The sequence below is a fragment of the Trypanosoma brucei genome, chromosome 4 (genome assembly GCF_000210295.1).
Source record: "Trypanosoma brucei gambiense DAL972 chromosome 4, complete sequence".
NCBI classification, from domain to species: Eukaryota; Euglenozoa; class Kinetoplastea; order Trypanosomatida; family Trypanosomatidae; genus Trypanosoma; species Trypanosoma brucei.
This window is the reverse complement of record NC_026737.1, coordinates 492074-505194: the sequence shown is the minus strand read 5'-3', so window position 1 is coordinate 505194 and position 13121 is coordinate 492074. Positions and strand designations below refer to the sequence as shown.

The window sequence follows — 13121 nt, the reverse complement described above, 5'->3', positions numbered from 1 at the left end:
CGAGCAAGTCAGACCGGTTTCGGGAAGGCTGAAAAGGTGAGACTTTCCAGCCGATATATCAGCCTCCGAAAAACACGGTGTGGAGTGCTCGTTTTATGAGTTTTCACTCACGGAATTCCCCCTTTTCCATACGGCACCACCTCCTGAGCAAAGCAAACGGACAACCCTTGAAGAAGAGGGGGTACCCAAACACAGCAGAACGCAGTGGCCATTTAACAGCGTAGCCGAGGCACCTACGGTGGCAATGTGGAACGTTTACCCTCCCCCTGGGTGTGAGCTCACCTGGCGGCAACCACTGACACCACACAGACTCATGTCCACCACTAGTGTCAGTGACACATGCACCCTTGCAGGATAGAACACATTAGCCTTACATCACACCCCTGAACAAGCAAACTTTCACAAAGTAGGGTGAAGGAGCGTTTTGATTTCCACTTCCCTTACATCTTCCTCATCATTTCCCCTCCTTGACCGAGATCTGCGACAAGTGAAAAAATAACGTGAAACAGAAGCACCGTCAAAGAGGACTGTTGGGAGCGTGGGGAGTCCTTCCCTGGGGGAGGGATGGTTCAGCACGGCTCTGGGGAAAAAGGTGCTTCCGGGGCCAGATGCACGGTGGACTGTACCGGCGTTTTCTTTTTTTTTTTTGGCATTGCCTGCTACAACCGCCAAAGGCAGGGATCTGCTACGAGCCAAGGGCCATCACCAATTCGCAGAGGAAAGGTAGGTCGTCCCCGGAGGGGCGGCGCGTGCGTGGCGGTCCCTAATTACTCCGTAAACTACCTGTCATGCCTTTCTCTGAGACGTCTGAAGTACTTTCTGCTGCTGTGACGCTGTCTCATGACGCCAGACCGTCGTTTGTAGGTGTTTGCTGCGAGCAAGGGTAAGTTAGGACGTCCGGAAAATCTCTTGATTTCGCCGCCATTACGTGGAGAAAGTGGCCATCGGTTATGGAAGGGGGGAATATTTAGCCTTTCGCACACTTTTTGTGTGCTTAGAGAATTCTTTTGTTGTAGAAGAAGGGTGGTTTCCTTATACTTCCGGATTTCTCCTTTTGCCCGTGTTGGGAGCCACCGAGTGATAGTGTGAAGTGGCTCTTCAAGCACCCCAAAAAACACCCCATGTCTTGCTTTCTTGGCGGTGACCCTTTTGAAATAATGGCGGGTCTCCGGCGCAGCCGCGGCGTTCTGTCCCCTTGCTGGGCAATCTTTGTACCCCCTACCAATCGTTAGGTCTCTTGCGAAGAAACTACATTGGGGGTTGGAACCTGCGTCTTGTGACACTTGTTAAAAAGGAGGTTCACTATGGTTATTAACAGTGGAGGGTCGGGTGATGTCGCACGATGTGCCTATCCTCAATTAAATTTTTTTTTGTGCGGGAGAGCGATTTTCCTGAACGGACTTCCCTCGATTGTCCTCTGACAGCGGAAGGTGGCTGGGGGATGAGCGACATTTCTACGGAAAGTTTTCGAATTTATCGCAAAACCCTGTTGCAGTTCACTCTAGCAAATCCCTTGAGAAAGGTAATAAAGGGGATGGCGTTACTGCTAAGCTGCTGGGGCTTTCGCCGGCTCGTCGGTTGCCATATGTTTCCACAGTTGTCTCCCACAACCCTTGAGATGGTAGTGCAGTGACAGTGCCACTCGGGGGAAGGGTAGCTCAAAGTTTGGCTTTCCAAAAATCTTCGGAATTATAGTAATTGCTTCTGTTTCCTGAGCAAGTTAGCGCACACTGAAATCCCGCGAGATGTTTGGCCCCACCAGGGTTGTTGAACAGTTAGTCGTGTAAACGTTGGTTTTTAGTTTGTATGAGGAGGAATGCGGTGACTGCAACAGAGAGAGGATATCGGAAATTTTTCAATGCGCCGCCCTTAAAATGGTGTCACACGGTGTCCGCTGCAAATTGAGAACCACTAACTCCGGGATAGTAACTTTTTTCTGGTGTTTTGAAAGGTAGAACAGAAATAAAATGTTTATGCTGACAGTCTTTTATTTTTTATTTTTGGTGGCTCCGCAGCGTGCTTTTTTAGCAGGCTAAAATATTTCTAGGGCCGAACGGAACAACAACTTTTTTTTATTGGTGCTCTGCCACCTCAAGTGGAAAAAAAAAAATGGGGACAAACTGCCGCCGTTGTTCGGCGTTCTCAAACTTTTGCCGCACTTGAAATATCACACCCATACCATCCAGTGCCGTTTGCAAAGCTTTTTCAACCTCTACAGTAAAAAGCGCTGCGTAAATCTTTTGCCACAAGTGAAGATAACTGTTTTAGCGCAAGGCCCGGAAAGAACCTTTCTCAGCCCACCTTTCGGCCAGTAAGCTATTTTTTGCTTGTTGTTACCCAGCGGTAAAGCTTCTTTCGAAGCCGCTTCGCCAAACCCAACCGCAGAACACGGTAAACGTAGTCTACAATGCTCTCCACACCCCCAAAAAAAACATTCCGAAGTGATGGCCCGGGTCTCATAGCAGGTTTCTAAGTGAAACTACATTTTGTGACAGAGCGAATGCTGAGGAGTAAATGCAAGGGAGATGCCTTCGCCCCCTTGTGAACGTGTTTGTGAGACCCTCTACGGTAAGAGACATGAAGGGACATCCACGCAACCCACGACAGCCAGCTGCTTCCTTGTGGGGCTGGAGTGCCGTCGTTGGGCCGGGTTACTCTCTGCGGAGGCTTTGTGCTCCAGAACTGAGAGTTTTCCCCTCGTAACCGAGAACCAAGGGAGCGGCTCGCTGCCATAATGGAGTCACTGGTTGGGTAGTACGGACCGCGCTGTGTTGGGGCCCTCCTCCGTTAGGTTGGTGACGAGCGGCGACCTCCTATGCTGTTGCGGGGTTTTCCGTTGCGATGAGACCGTGCGTCTTTGTCGGTGCTGCACAGGAGGGTCGTGAGTTGAGCCTCTGCTTCCGGGTCCCTGTCGTTGCCGTGTCGCGGTTAAGACATCTGGAACGCCAAGTTTTCCAATGTTGGGTTTCCCTCGCAATAGAACATTTGGCTTTTTTTTTTTGCTGTGCCGTGCATGGGCCCGTGGCCTGTCCTGTCACTGATCGCGAGGTGATGGGGCCGCACACTTCTCTGGGACGGCGGCCGCCAGGGTCGTTCGGCTAGGGTTTTAGTTTCGATTTACTTTACGTAGCCGGTGGTCTCATCCGCCGCGTCTGAAGGGTTTCCATCCTGTCCGTAGCCGTTGATCGTCTTTCCGCAAGCTGCTGGGCAGCGGTCGTGAGAGGCGCCCCGTGGCGTTCGGCGGTGACGTTTGTTTGTTGATTCTGTCGGCTCTCATCGACTCGTGGTAATAGTGTCTGGCTCAACGTCCCACCGTGTTCTGCCGTCTCGCATTGCCGGTGTGGTCGCTCTGTATGTGTGTGGTGTCTTCCCCATAGCGGGATGTTGTCGCCTCCCTCTGAGGGCGCAACGCAACGCTGGAGCAGAAGAGGTGCGCCGGGACAGCGGTCTGCGTCTGTTGGCTCTCTGGCGTGGCGAAGGTGGTGCTGTTTGTGCCTGCGTGCTGCATTGCTTGAGCGGTGGCGGCATTGACAGCTGTGTACGCTGAGTTTCTTTAGGCTTATGTGAGGGGGGGGGGTGGGTGGGTGGCTTCCGGCCGCGTATAAAGGAGCCCGGAGGAGAAAGAGATGGAAAGTCCGCGTCGGTATCCCTTAACTCATTGGTTTGTTTTTCGATGCAACTCTTGCTATATTTAGACTGACGTCGGGAAGGGGGCTGTGGGATTTGTATGCGCCGCTGCCAATCTCACTGGGGGTTCCCAGTGGGCGATCGTGGCATAGGGGCTACTTGGGAGGGTGTGCGTAAGGATTCTGACACTTGGCGATGAAGGGTAGCTGTAAGGTTGCTGGGGTTGGTGTATTTCTTGTCGCTGTCTCTTTTGTATACCCTCTAAGCATGAGATCTGGGTGTTGTTACAGGGGTTTTCTGTTTTCGTTTTACACAGCAAATGGAGAAAAACTCTGACGCATTTCTTGTATTAGGTATCGGGAGCTACGGAGGTATGTGGGGTCTCATTTTGTACTTCTTTTGTTCGTTGGATGTGCGGACGAACTGTGCCGTAGTTTTACCTCGAGTTTGTTAGGGTAGAGAAACATACGGTTATTGCATATCAACTTTGTGATCACTTTTTCTTTTTTACACTTCTTTTTTTTTTGGTTAAGATATGGGGAGATATACCTTCTTATTTTTGTTACTGTTTAATTCATTTAAACCCATTCATGTTCCATTTGATGCTGTGGTCGTGTTGGCTTTGTTTTGAACCTTTGACTGTTGTCTAGGTACTAAGGAATGTTTTGATGATCACTATGGGCCGTGGCGTCCCTGATTGTTTTAGGCTGCTGCAAGCATTTTTTTCGCATGAAAATACTAAGACGTGAATGTTCTTCTGTACATATAGCCTTTGCTTTATTTACCGTGTTTGTATATTATTTTTGTCAGTGAAGCCTTCCTTGTGCTGGCGGATACGAAAAACAGTACTGAATGTAGCATTTGTTATTATCATCTCTGTTTCCTTGCATTGTGGGAATTTGGTGCTTTTAGCGCATTGAGAGGTGTTTGGCATAACTTGGTACATTTTTTTTGCTTTTTGTAGTGTCACATTAGTATAAATGCACTTACCTATTTGGCGAATTTGTTTAAGTATTGTTGCTTATTGAGTAATCGCTTCGTTTGATGTTACAATATTTGCTATTTAAGAGTATTTGTTTGGTTTTTATTAGTTATAGATGGGTGTTGCTACCTTTTTCCCCCGTTGTTCTTATTATTATTTTCCGCGGATGTGGATGCATGCACGCGTACGTGTGGAGGCATTTTCTCTTATATTTTTGTGTCCTACCTGCCAAAATTTTGCTTATTTCATTTTTAAATACCTTCTCAACTTATTTTTGTAACAGGTTTGACAGCCGAGAAATGCTCATCGGCGTTCAGGTATGACTTGTTTGATGAGCTTGCTCATTTTTGTATAGTAGTAAAAAGTCTTTATCGTTTTACCCAAGCATATCCGCTGCTGTTCATTTATGTCTTAACATATGTAGGCGTGTGGTATTTATGTGTATTCGTTTTAATTTGAAAAAGGATAAAGCCGTTGTTTATCAAATATTGAAAAAGTTATATTCAGGAGTGTTGAACGAAAAAAGAGTCCCTTTTTTTAAAAAAAAATTGCCCTGTTTTTTTTTTGTTGTGTCTTCGGAAGGTTAATAATAATACATTAGGAAGTATTCAAGAAGGTTAACAATGCAGCAGGTTGATTTTGGTCAGCAGCCTATCTTTGATGACAGACAATCAATAGATGAGCTCAGTGATCTTTGTGCCAGTCTGAAGGAACAACTTGCCGCCAAGGAGCTCAACGAGTATGAGCAGGAGGTTCGCCTCAGGGACTTACGACAACAGCTAAAGGAACTGAGCGATGTTGAAGGAAAGCTGATTCTTGCGAACAGAAATGCGAGGGTCCTTGAGGAAGAAAATAACGCTTTACTCATGAAGTTGAAATCTGGGGAAACTGCTGATACATCAGGAACTTCATTTAGAGCCGAAGCAGTTAAACTAATTGAAGAAAACAGTTCTCTGCGTTCGGAAGTTCATGAGCTTCGGGGGTTACTTAATAAGGCTCAACAGCGTGAAAGCCACCTTGACCAAAGATGTAAAAATATAAATGAACAACAGGAAAAAAATGACCTGCAAGTGTCACTACTAAAGAAAAGAAACGCAGAGCTGGAGGAACAACTTCATGAAGTGCAGCATCAATGGCTTCTTGCAAAAGAGACTTGGGAAAACGAAAGATCCCGAAACCTTCAAGATTATGAAGAGCTGCTTGCGTCCGTAAAGCGATTCGATGGCACTGCCCAACAGAGAGAGAACTGGGACGTGAAGACCCGTGGAAGCAATCAACATCTTCAGCAGGCCCTTCTTAAGGAAGATATTGCCGAGCTCGAGGAGAAACTACAGCTTGCTGAGGAACGTTATCGTGCGAAGGAGCGTGAGTGGCGGGAAATGGAGGCCGCGTTACGGGTCGAGATAAGCACACTTCAAGGCAATAATATTGGAACTGGGGGCGATGTTTACCGGGCAATACAACATCAGTTGGATTCCTTCAAGCACGAAGTCACCGTCTTCCGGGAAGAGAGGAAACCAGGCCGCATGAAGAATAAGTTGCGCCTGGGCGACCCCTCAGTGGATGATGTTGACGACAAAGTGAGCGAAATTGATGATAGTGATGCCTCAAGGGAGAGCCGGATTCAATCACTCGAAGTGCTCAATGGTAACATTAGCAGAAAGAATGAATTACTTATGAGGGAAAATGAAGAGCTCCATAAGGAAATCGAACACCTTCACCTTCGGAACTCGCGTGCCGAAGAGGAATACAACGGTCTTGAGGTGCGTGTGAAGGAGCTAGAAATTGCCCTTGTTTCCACAGAGAAGGAGCTTTCCTTGCAGAAAGGATACAATATCAACAGAGAAAAAGACTCCAGGTGCTACGATGTACATGAAATGAAGGCGGTTCTAGATGAGAATGAGCAACTCCGTGATTCATTGCTCGAGTATACAAGGCAAATTTCCTCTCTGAAAGCTGCGAATGAGGAGCAACTGGCTGCGAGTGAATCCAGTAGGAGTGAGTATCAGGCGGAAATAGCCAAACTACTTTTGCAGAACGAATCCCTTCAGCAGCGTCTGCTTTTACGTAACTCTAGGAATAATTCCGCGGGGGAGTTGGCCCATGATAGCAATGATTTGGGAAATGGGGAAAATGAGCAGAGGCCCCGAACGAGAGGAGTTTCTGAAGCAACTGTCATTGATAAGTTTTTGAAAGATAAGTTGGACTCGACTGAGGATTTTATGCGATCCCTGGAGACAGCATGGTCGGAGGAAGATGAAGCGAAAAGGAAAATGAGGCGTATGTCACTGCAAGACTTTTACAAAGAGACGGAACAGCGACAAAATAGCTTGCAGCTTCTTCAGTCAGAGAAGAATCGCCTTAGTAATGAGATCGTTGACTTGCGGCATGCTAACAAAAGTAAGGAGAATAGAATACATGAGCTTCAGGAATCTTTAAGCGTTTTAAAGAGGCATCTGACCAATGACGGTCTGGGCATTGTTCAAGGTGAACCAATGAGGGGGAGTGGGATTGAGAGTAGAATGAGAAGACTTGAAGAGGCCCTCGCACAAAAGGAGCAGTCCGAGGTCGCAGAAAAGAGGGATAAGAAGCTTCAAGAATTAAATGATCAGCTGTTCGCTTTGAGAGAGGCAAATGATGGACTGTGGAAGCAACTTGTTTCTATTAAAGATGAGCGACAGGAGGGTCAACGCCACCAATCAAGAAGAAATTCTAGAAGCACCAGGCGCAGTGCCCGGAGACGATCTATGGAGCAACTCGCCTACCCGCCGGCGTCTCCCCATCTAGCCGATAAAAAAAAGAACGCCGTTGCAGCCGGAGCCCACCTCGCAGTCACGATTGTTGAGTTAAGGGACTTAATGAAGAACGGACGTCCGATTATTGAGCCTGGATACGTCGTTATAAAGGTAAAATCCGTGAAGGAAAAGTATAAAACCTCTGTCAAGGAATTAAGCTCTGCTATAAGATTTAATGAGACTTTTTACTTTTATCTTGCTCAACCTGACGAAGACGTTATTACACTCCACGTTTTTTACAAATCCAAGGGGAATTCACGAGAGCACCATGTCGGTGACGCGGCTTTTACCATGGCTACCCTTCACCGCGGTGTACCTCGTCAACGCGTCGCGATTGTTGCTCAAAATCCAGGAACACGGGATGCAAGGCGGGCGGCGGAGGTGGAGGTCACCTTACAAAGTGATGACTTCGGTATGCTATCCACGCCAACCTTGGCGCAAATAGAAGAAGATAACATTCGCTTTAAAGAATTACAAAAAAGGGTGGAAATGAACAGCCCAGAGAGTCTCCACTGCGTTGATGTTCTAATGGCTATGAATACCCATTAGAGAAAGGAAAATCAGGGATAACCCCCCTTAGTTTTTGCTCCCACCCTTTAATATATAATGCGTTCTTAAAGTAGAGAATTTGAGGGGTTAGGGTACATATATATATATATTTGTTTATTGTTTAGAGTTAGGACTACTTATGTTCTTGTTCAAATTATCATTTGATCTCTTAGTTCTTCGAACCGAACGAAAAGGAGAGCGAATTTATCTTTCTATGCCATCTTTTAATATATGGGAGGGAGAGAAGAAGGTTTATTTGTGCATATTTTTTATTTTTATTTTGCAACAGGACATTAATTCCTAGATCGGTAGTATGGCATTGGTGCTACTCGAAATTCAGTTTAACTGACGATATGTATGTCGTGGCTCACCAGACAACTCCACTACTTTCCAGCAATGCTTTCCCTACGTATGGGGACCTCGATCCAAATCGACTGAGAATTATTATTTCCATGTGCAAAGATGGATAATTTTTCATTGTTTTCCATTGGTTTTGTACTCTTCCACTCTATTCTGTTTTGTATAAGAAAAAGGTGTAGATGACATGTGATCCCCCATATCTTCTTTCAGATGCAAGGTACATTACCTCTTTTGTTCGTTTGTACCACATTATCCGTGCGGGCGGACAGCTCTTGTGGAATATCACTCAAGCACAACGCGGCGGCTCGATACATCATCTGTACTGTTGAGAATCGTCACCGCTGCGTATCACAGCTGCATTTGTTTTTATATGAGTGGCGGGACGCGTTAGTGCCACGGTGGAGTATTTGGACATAATGCTCCATGGTGCAGGCACGGTGTTGAGATAGTGCGAATGAGAGAGTCGTGTGCTGCTTTTGTTGGGGATCCCAACCGTCACTACCCGGGAATTCCAATCAAGCGACGGACTCTACCGGGGAACTCGTGTACATTTATATTCTGTGTTTTTACTTTTGTTTTGTTTGCGGTTTGTGTTGCCGCTTCCTTAAATAAGATATGATGGACACGTGCTTTATGTACAGTTTGGGCACTTGTCGCCACGAGGCGAAGCCTCAAATTATTGGCTCGTCCGCTGCTAGAAATTTCTTTTGTTCTTGCTCTCCATGGTATTGCTTGATGGGTTGAGGGATTGCTTCGTCACCATGGATGACATGTCGTTTTTTAAACTGCTTTCCCTCGTCTTGCGACGCCCTCCTCCAACCCTGTCTCGACTACCATTGGATAATATGGGCGCTACTACTAACTAGTTATGGATGGTCTGCTCACTTAAAATTAGGTGTTACGGGGGTGCGTGCTCAAATGAGTTATGTGATTATTTCTTGGGACTGAAAATATGGACTGCACTGTGTCATTACTGCTTAACAGTCGTTATTTCCTGTAAATGACTCCCAAGAGGCCGGTATTTAACGTCTAATTTTGTGTTGGGACGAAAAGATATCTTGTCTTTACCCTCACTGACCCCTTTGTTGGCTTTTGAGTTGATTTATTTGCACCACCCTTGACCGTGGAGTCAGTTGCAGTGGTGGGATCACCCGCGCTGTTGGCACAAAACTTGGCATATTCGGTATGGATGCATCACGTTGCTGTTTAACGCTTCACGTTCGCTTGCCATCTTCTTTGATTTTTATTTTAAGAGCTAAGGTATACTGTGACAATATTTACGCATAACCATTGGAGATTGTAGTTTGTGTGTCAAATATACTCGGCATTCGAGAACTCTTGTCCACAGGTAGCCAAAACATTAGGTTGCCGGAAGAGTTGCGGGAAGGACACAAGGGAGAAAGGAAAAAGTCGAGGCGGAGGAGGCTCCTGTAAGGGTGAAAATAAGGCGTTGGGAGTGAGAACGGCCAGACACGTTGTATGATTTAGAGGGTGACAATAAGAGAAAAAGGGCCATAGTAAATTAAAATAGGGCAGAGCACAACCGGAACCAGGTGCGGGGTGTACTGAGATCTCCGCTAAAATAAACATTTTTTTTCTGATAAAGTGCCGCATACTTTTTGCGATGGAGATCTTGGAGTTTGATGAATCAGTATTATCTCAAGTGAAATCTGATGTCGTCTCTGTCGGTGACTTAGTTGCGTTTGATACGCTGAGAGACGATTCTTGGTGTTACGAGAAGGGGTATGTAACATTTCTTTCCGATTATGTGGCTCGTGTTTCCGTAGCAAACAATGGCCCTTCACAAGACGTGGATGAGAGGGCAACCGCATATAAAGAGCAACTGCTTGCACTACGCCAACAACTACGGAATGGAAGAGCAGCCGTTGAGGAGGAGCGTATCGCATCGTTGAGAATCCAAGTTGAGCGTGCTAACACCATGGTTGAAGGAATCGAAGGTGCTTGCTTCCGAGAGCTTCAGTCATATGTGTCACCACCGCCCATTGTAAGGAAAATATTGGATGACATTCTCATTATATTGGGTATCACTTTACCCACCTCTACTTGGGCTGAGCTGCGCGCACAACTCAGGCAACCGGGCTTTATAGCACGTGTTCTCAGTTTTGACCCTTCAAAGCTGCCTCCCGAGCGCCGGAACGAGATCATCAAGCGCTGCAGGAGCAACGATATCAGCGACGACGATGCTTCGGTGGCGTCACGTGCTGCGGGGCCACTCCATCAATGGGTGAAGGCTCAGCTAAACTACGTGAATCATAACCATGTGGCAGCCACTACGCTAGCTGCATCTTCCCAAGAACATCTGGAACGTATTGTCCTTGCTATCAGGGATATTCAGGATCGTCTTGCGGCGGTTGAAGGGGGGAACGCCCTCGATGACCTACCGATGCCAGAGAAAACCATTCTTCGATCTTCTATCATCCCGACAGCGTTGATAGAAGGCAGCATCCCCAAAATAGCGACAATTCACCGGTCAGAGCTGTGGAGGTACATCACGTTGCAATCCGACAGCCTCAAGTATGTGAATTCCAAAAACAAGGTGGGCTTGTCTTCTAGTAACCCGGATGTTGTGGGAGCGTGCAGTGACGCTTCGTTAGAACGCGGTCAGCACAGTGTCGACGAGGACGAACGAATAAAGGTTATGGAGAAGGATGCGGCTGCACTTCGAACAGAAATGGAGAACATTCGGAGTGAAAACAGAACGCTTCTGCAACAGTTGGCTATTTGTGAGAGAGAGAACAAAGTCCTCCGAGGCCAGTTGGAAGAGGCTCAGAAGGCGGAGGAAGAGTCTGCAAGGCGACAGGGCGAGTTGATCCATTCCCTTGAGGAGCTTCAAAGGACCAATGATATGTTGGAGGGAATAATAAAGAAGCTGCAAAACGCTATCGATGAAGGAGGTTTATTGGTCGCTACACAAGGAGAGGATGTTTCCACGCAACATAACCAACTTCCTTGTTCTGAAGGGAGCTTCAAGCATACAATCGAACTCCAACGGTTCCTGGAGGAGAGAAACAGTATGGCGGAGGGATTGGACGACCGACACGGGATGGTTCCCGATCAGGAAAGAAAGTCCACCAATGCAGCGATTCACACAGGTCGGCACGGCCCCCTGATTGTTACGGCTGATGAGGAAAAGGATGACAAGGGGATGTGCGCGTTTTCGCAAAGCGACGCGGCTCGGTCAGCGCACAGTCGGGTAACAAATACAAAAGACACACATACGGCAGCAGCTAATACGGTTGTCGACGCTACTGGGGATCACGATACCGGTAAGCAGTCACGTTTATCCGAGACATCCACCAAAGCAACTGCAGCGAAGAAGAAAGGGAAGGGGACAGCTATAATTTCTTCAGAAGCACAAGAGCACACAGATTCCCCTCGTTCCCAGAGTGACACACACCTCCCCAAAGAAAATGAAGACAAGACATACACAAACGAGGGGGGAGAAATACTAAAGAGGTTGCCATCAGCAGCAAACATTAGCAGCGATTCAGTCACAAGCGATAGAGAAGAAGGGGCACGCACTACAAAAAAGCTTACCGCACGAACGGCAGTTGATCACAAAAAGAGTAAAAAAGAAGTAGCAACAAAAATAAGCAGAGAGGAAAAGGATAAAACACATAAAGTACGCAAAACACAAACGGACAGTAAGGAGGCCCGAGAGCACCTCAAGTTAACAAAGTATAAAGCCGACCAAACACCACATAAAAGAAGCAAAAAACAACAGCCATCCCCAAAAATAAAAAAAACGAAGGAGTCAAACCCAACTCAATGTTGTACAGAGTTTGCCGCTGACGTAGAGAGCCAGTCTCAGCAACAACAACAGCGTATAATTTCCAATGAAAGCACAGTCAACAAAGATACCGCGCAACGTACTAATGCTGCCATGGAGGATGAACTTGATTCATTGCGAGATTTGAACGAACAGTATGAAGCTCTGCAACGTACCAATGTTGCTATGGAGGAAGAACTTGGTTCATTGCGAGCTTTGAATGAACAGTATGAAGCTCTGCAACGTACCAATGTTGCTATAAAAGATGAACTTGATTCATTGCGAGCTTTGAATGAACAGTATGAAGCTCTGCAACGTACTAATGCTGCCATGGAGGATGAACTTGATTCATTGAGAGCTTTGAATGAACAGTATGAAGCTCTGCAACGTACTAATGCTGCCATGGAGAATGAACTTGATTCATTGAGAGCTTTGAATGAACAGTATGAAGCTCTGCAACGTACTAATGCTGCCATGGAAGATGAACTTCATTCATTGCGAGCTTTGAATGAACAGTATGAAGCTCTGCAACGTACCAGTGCTGATATTGGAGTTGGCAACCAACCACTGTGGGTCGTTCAAAGGAACTTAAAGCAGCAAGACGGACAAATGAGGATATGGGGAATGAGCTTAAGTTGTTACGAGCTTTCAAAGAACAGTGTGAAACTCTGCAGCATGTAAACATAAGTGCCGAAAAAGATCAACCTACGCATCGTATACTGAAAAAACAGGAAAAAAACACAAAAGAGAAGATTATTGACGATGAACGCGATATAGCAGAAAAAAGAAAATACACTGAAGAGTACAAAATACTTCAGCAACTGAATGCCGAAGTGGAAGCTCAACTCGAGTATTTACGGGCATTAAAAAAGAGGAAAAAGCACGCGGCACTTCGACCCAACATGGAGGAAGAACTTGATTCACTGAGAGCTGTGAATGAACATATGAAAATCTCCGCCGCACAACCGAGATATAATAATGAACTCCATTCATGAGGGCTTTGATGAACGTATAAAGA

At 46.4% G+C, this 13121-nt stretch overlaps 2 protein-coding genes across 2 annotated transcripts; both read left to right on the top strand.

The window, feature by feature from the left end:
* Positions 1–5232: 5232 nt before the first annotated feature.
* Positions 5233–7953, top strand: TbgDal_IV2030 (hypothetical protein, conserved; the record flags this gene model as incomplete). The annotated part of the gene is made up of 1 exon (XM_011774484.1): positions 5233–7953. The coding sequence occupies one exon, from the start codon at positions 5233–5235 to the stop codon at positions 7951–7953; it is 2721 nt and encodes a 906-aa protein (XP_011772786.1).
* A 1984-nt stretch (positions 7954–9937) lies between these two features.
* On the top strand, positions 9938–12784 carry TbgDal_IV2020 (antigenic protein, putative; the record flags this gene model as incomplete). Its single annotated transcript, XM_011774483.1, has 1 exon — positions 9938–12784. One exon carries the CDS (start codon positions 9938–9940, stop codon positions 12782–12784), a length of 2847 nt encoding a protein of 948 aa, XP_011772785.1.
* Positions 12785–13121: the final 337 nt, after the last annotated feature.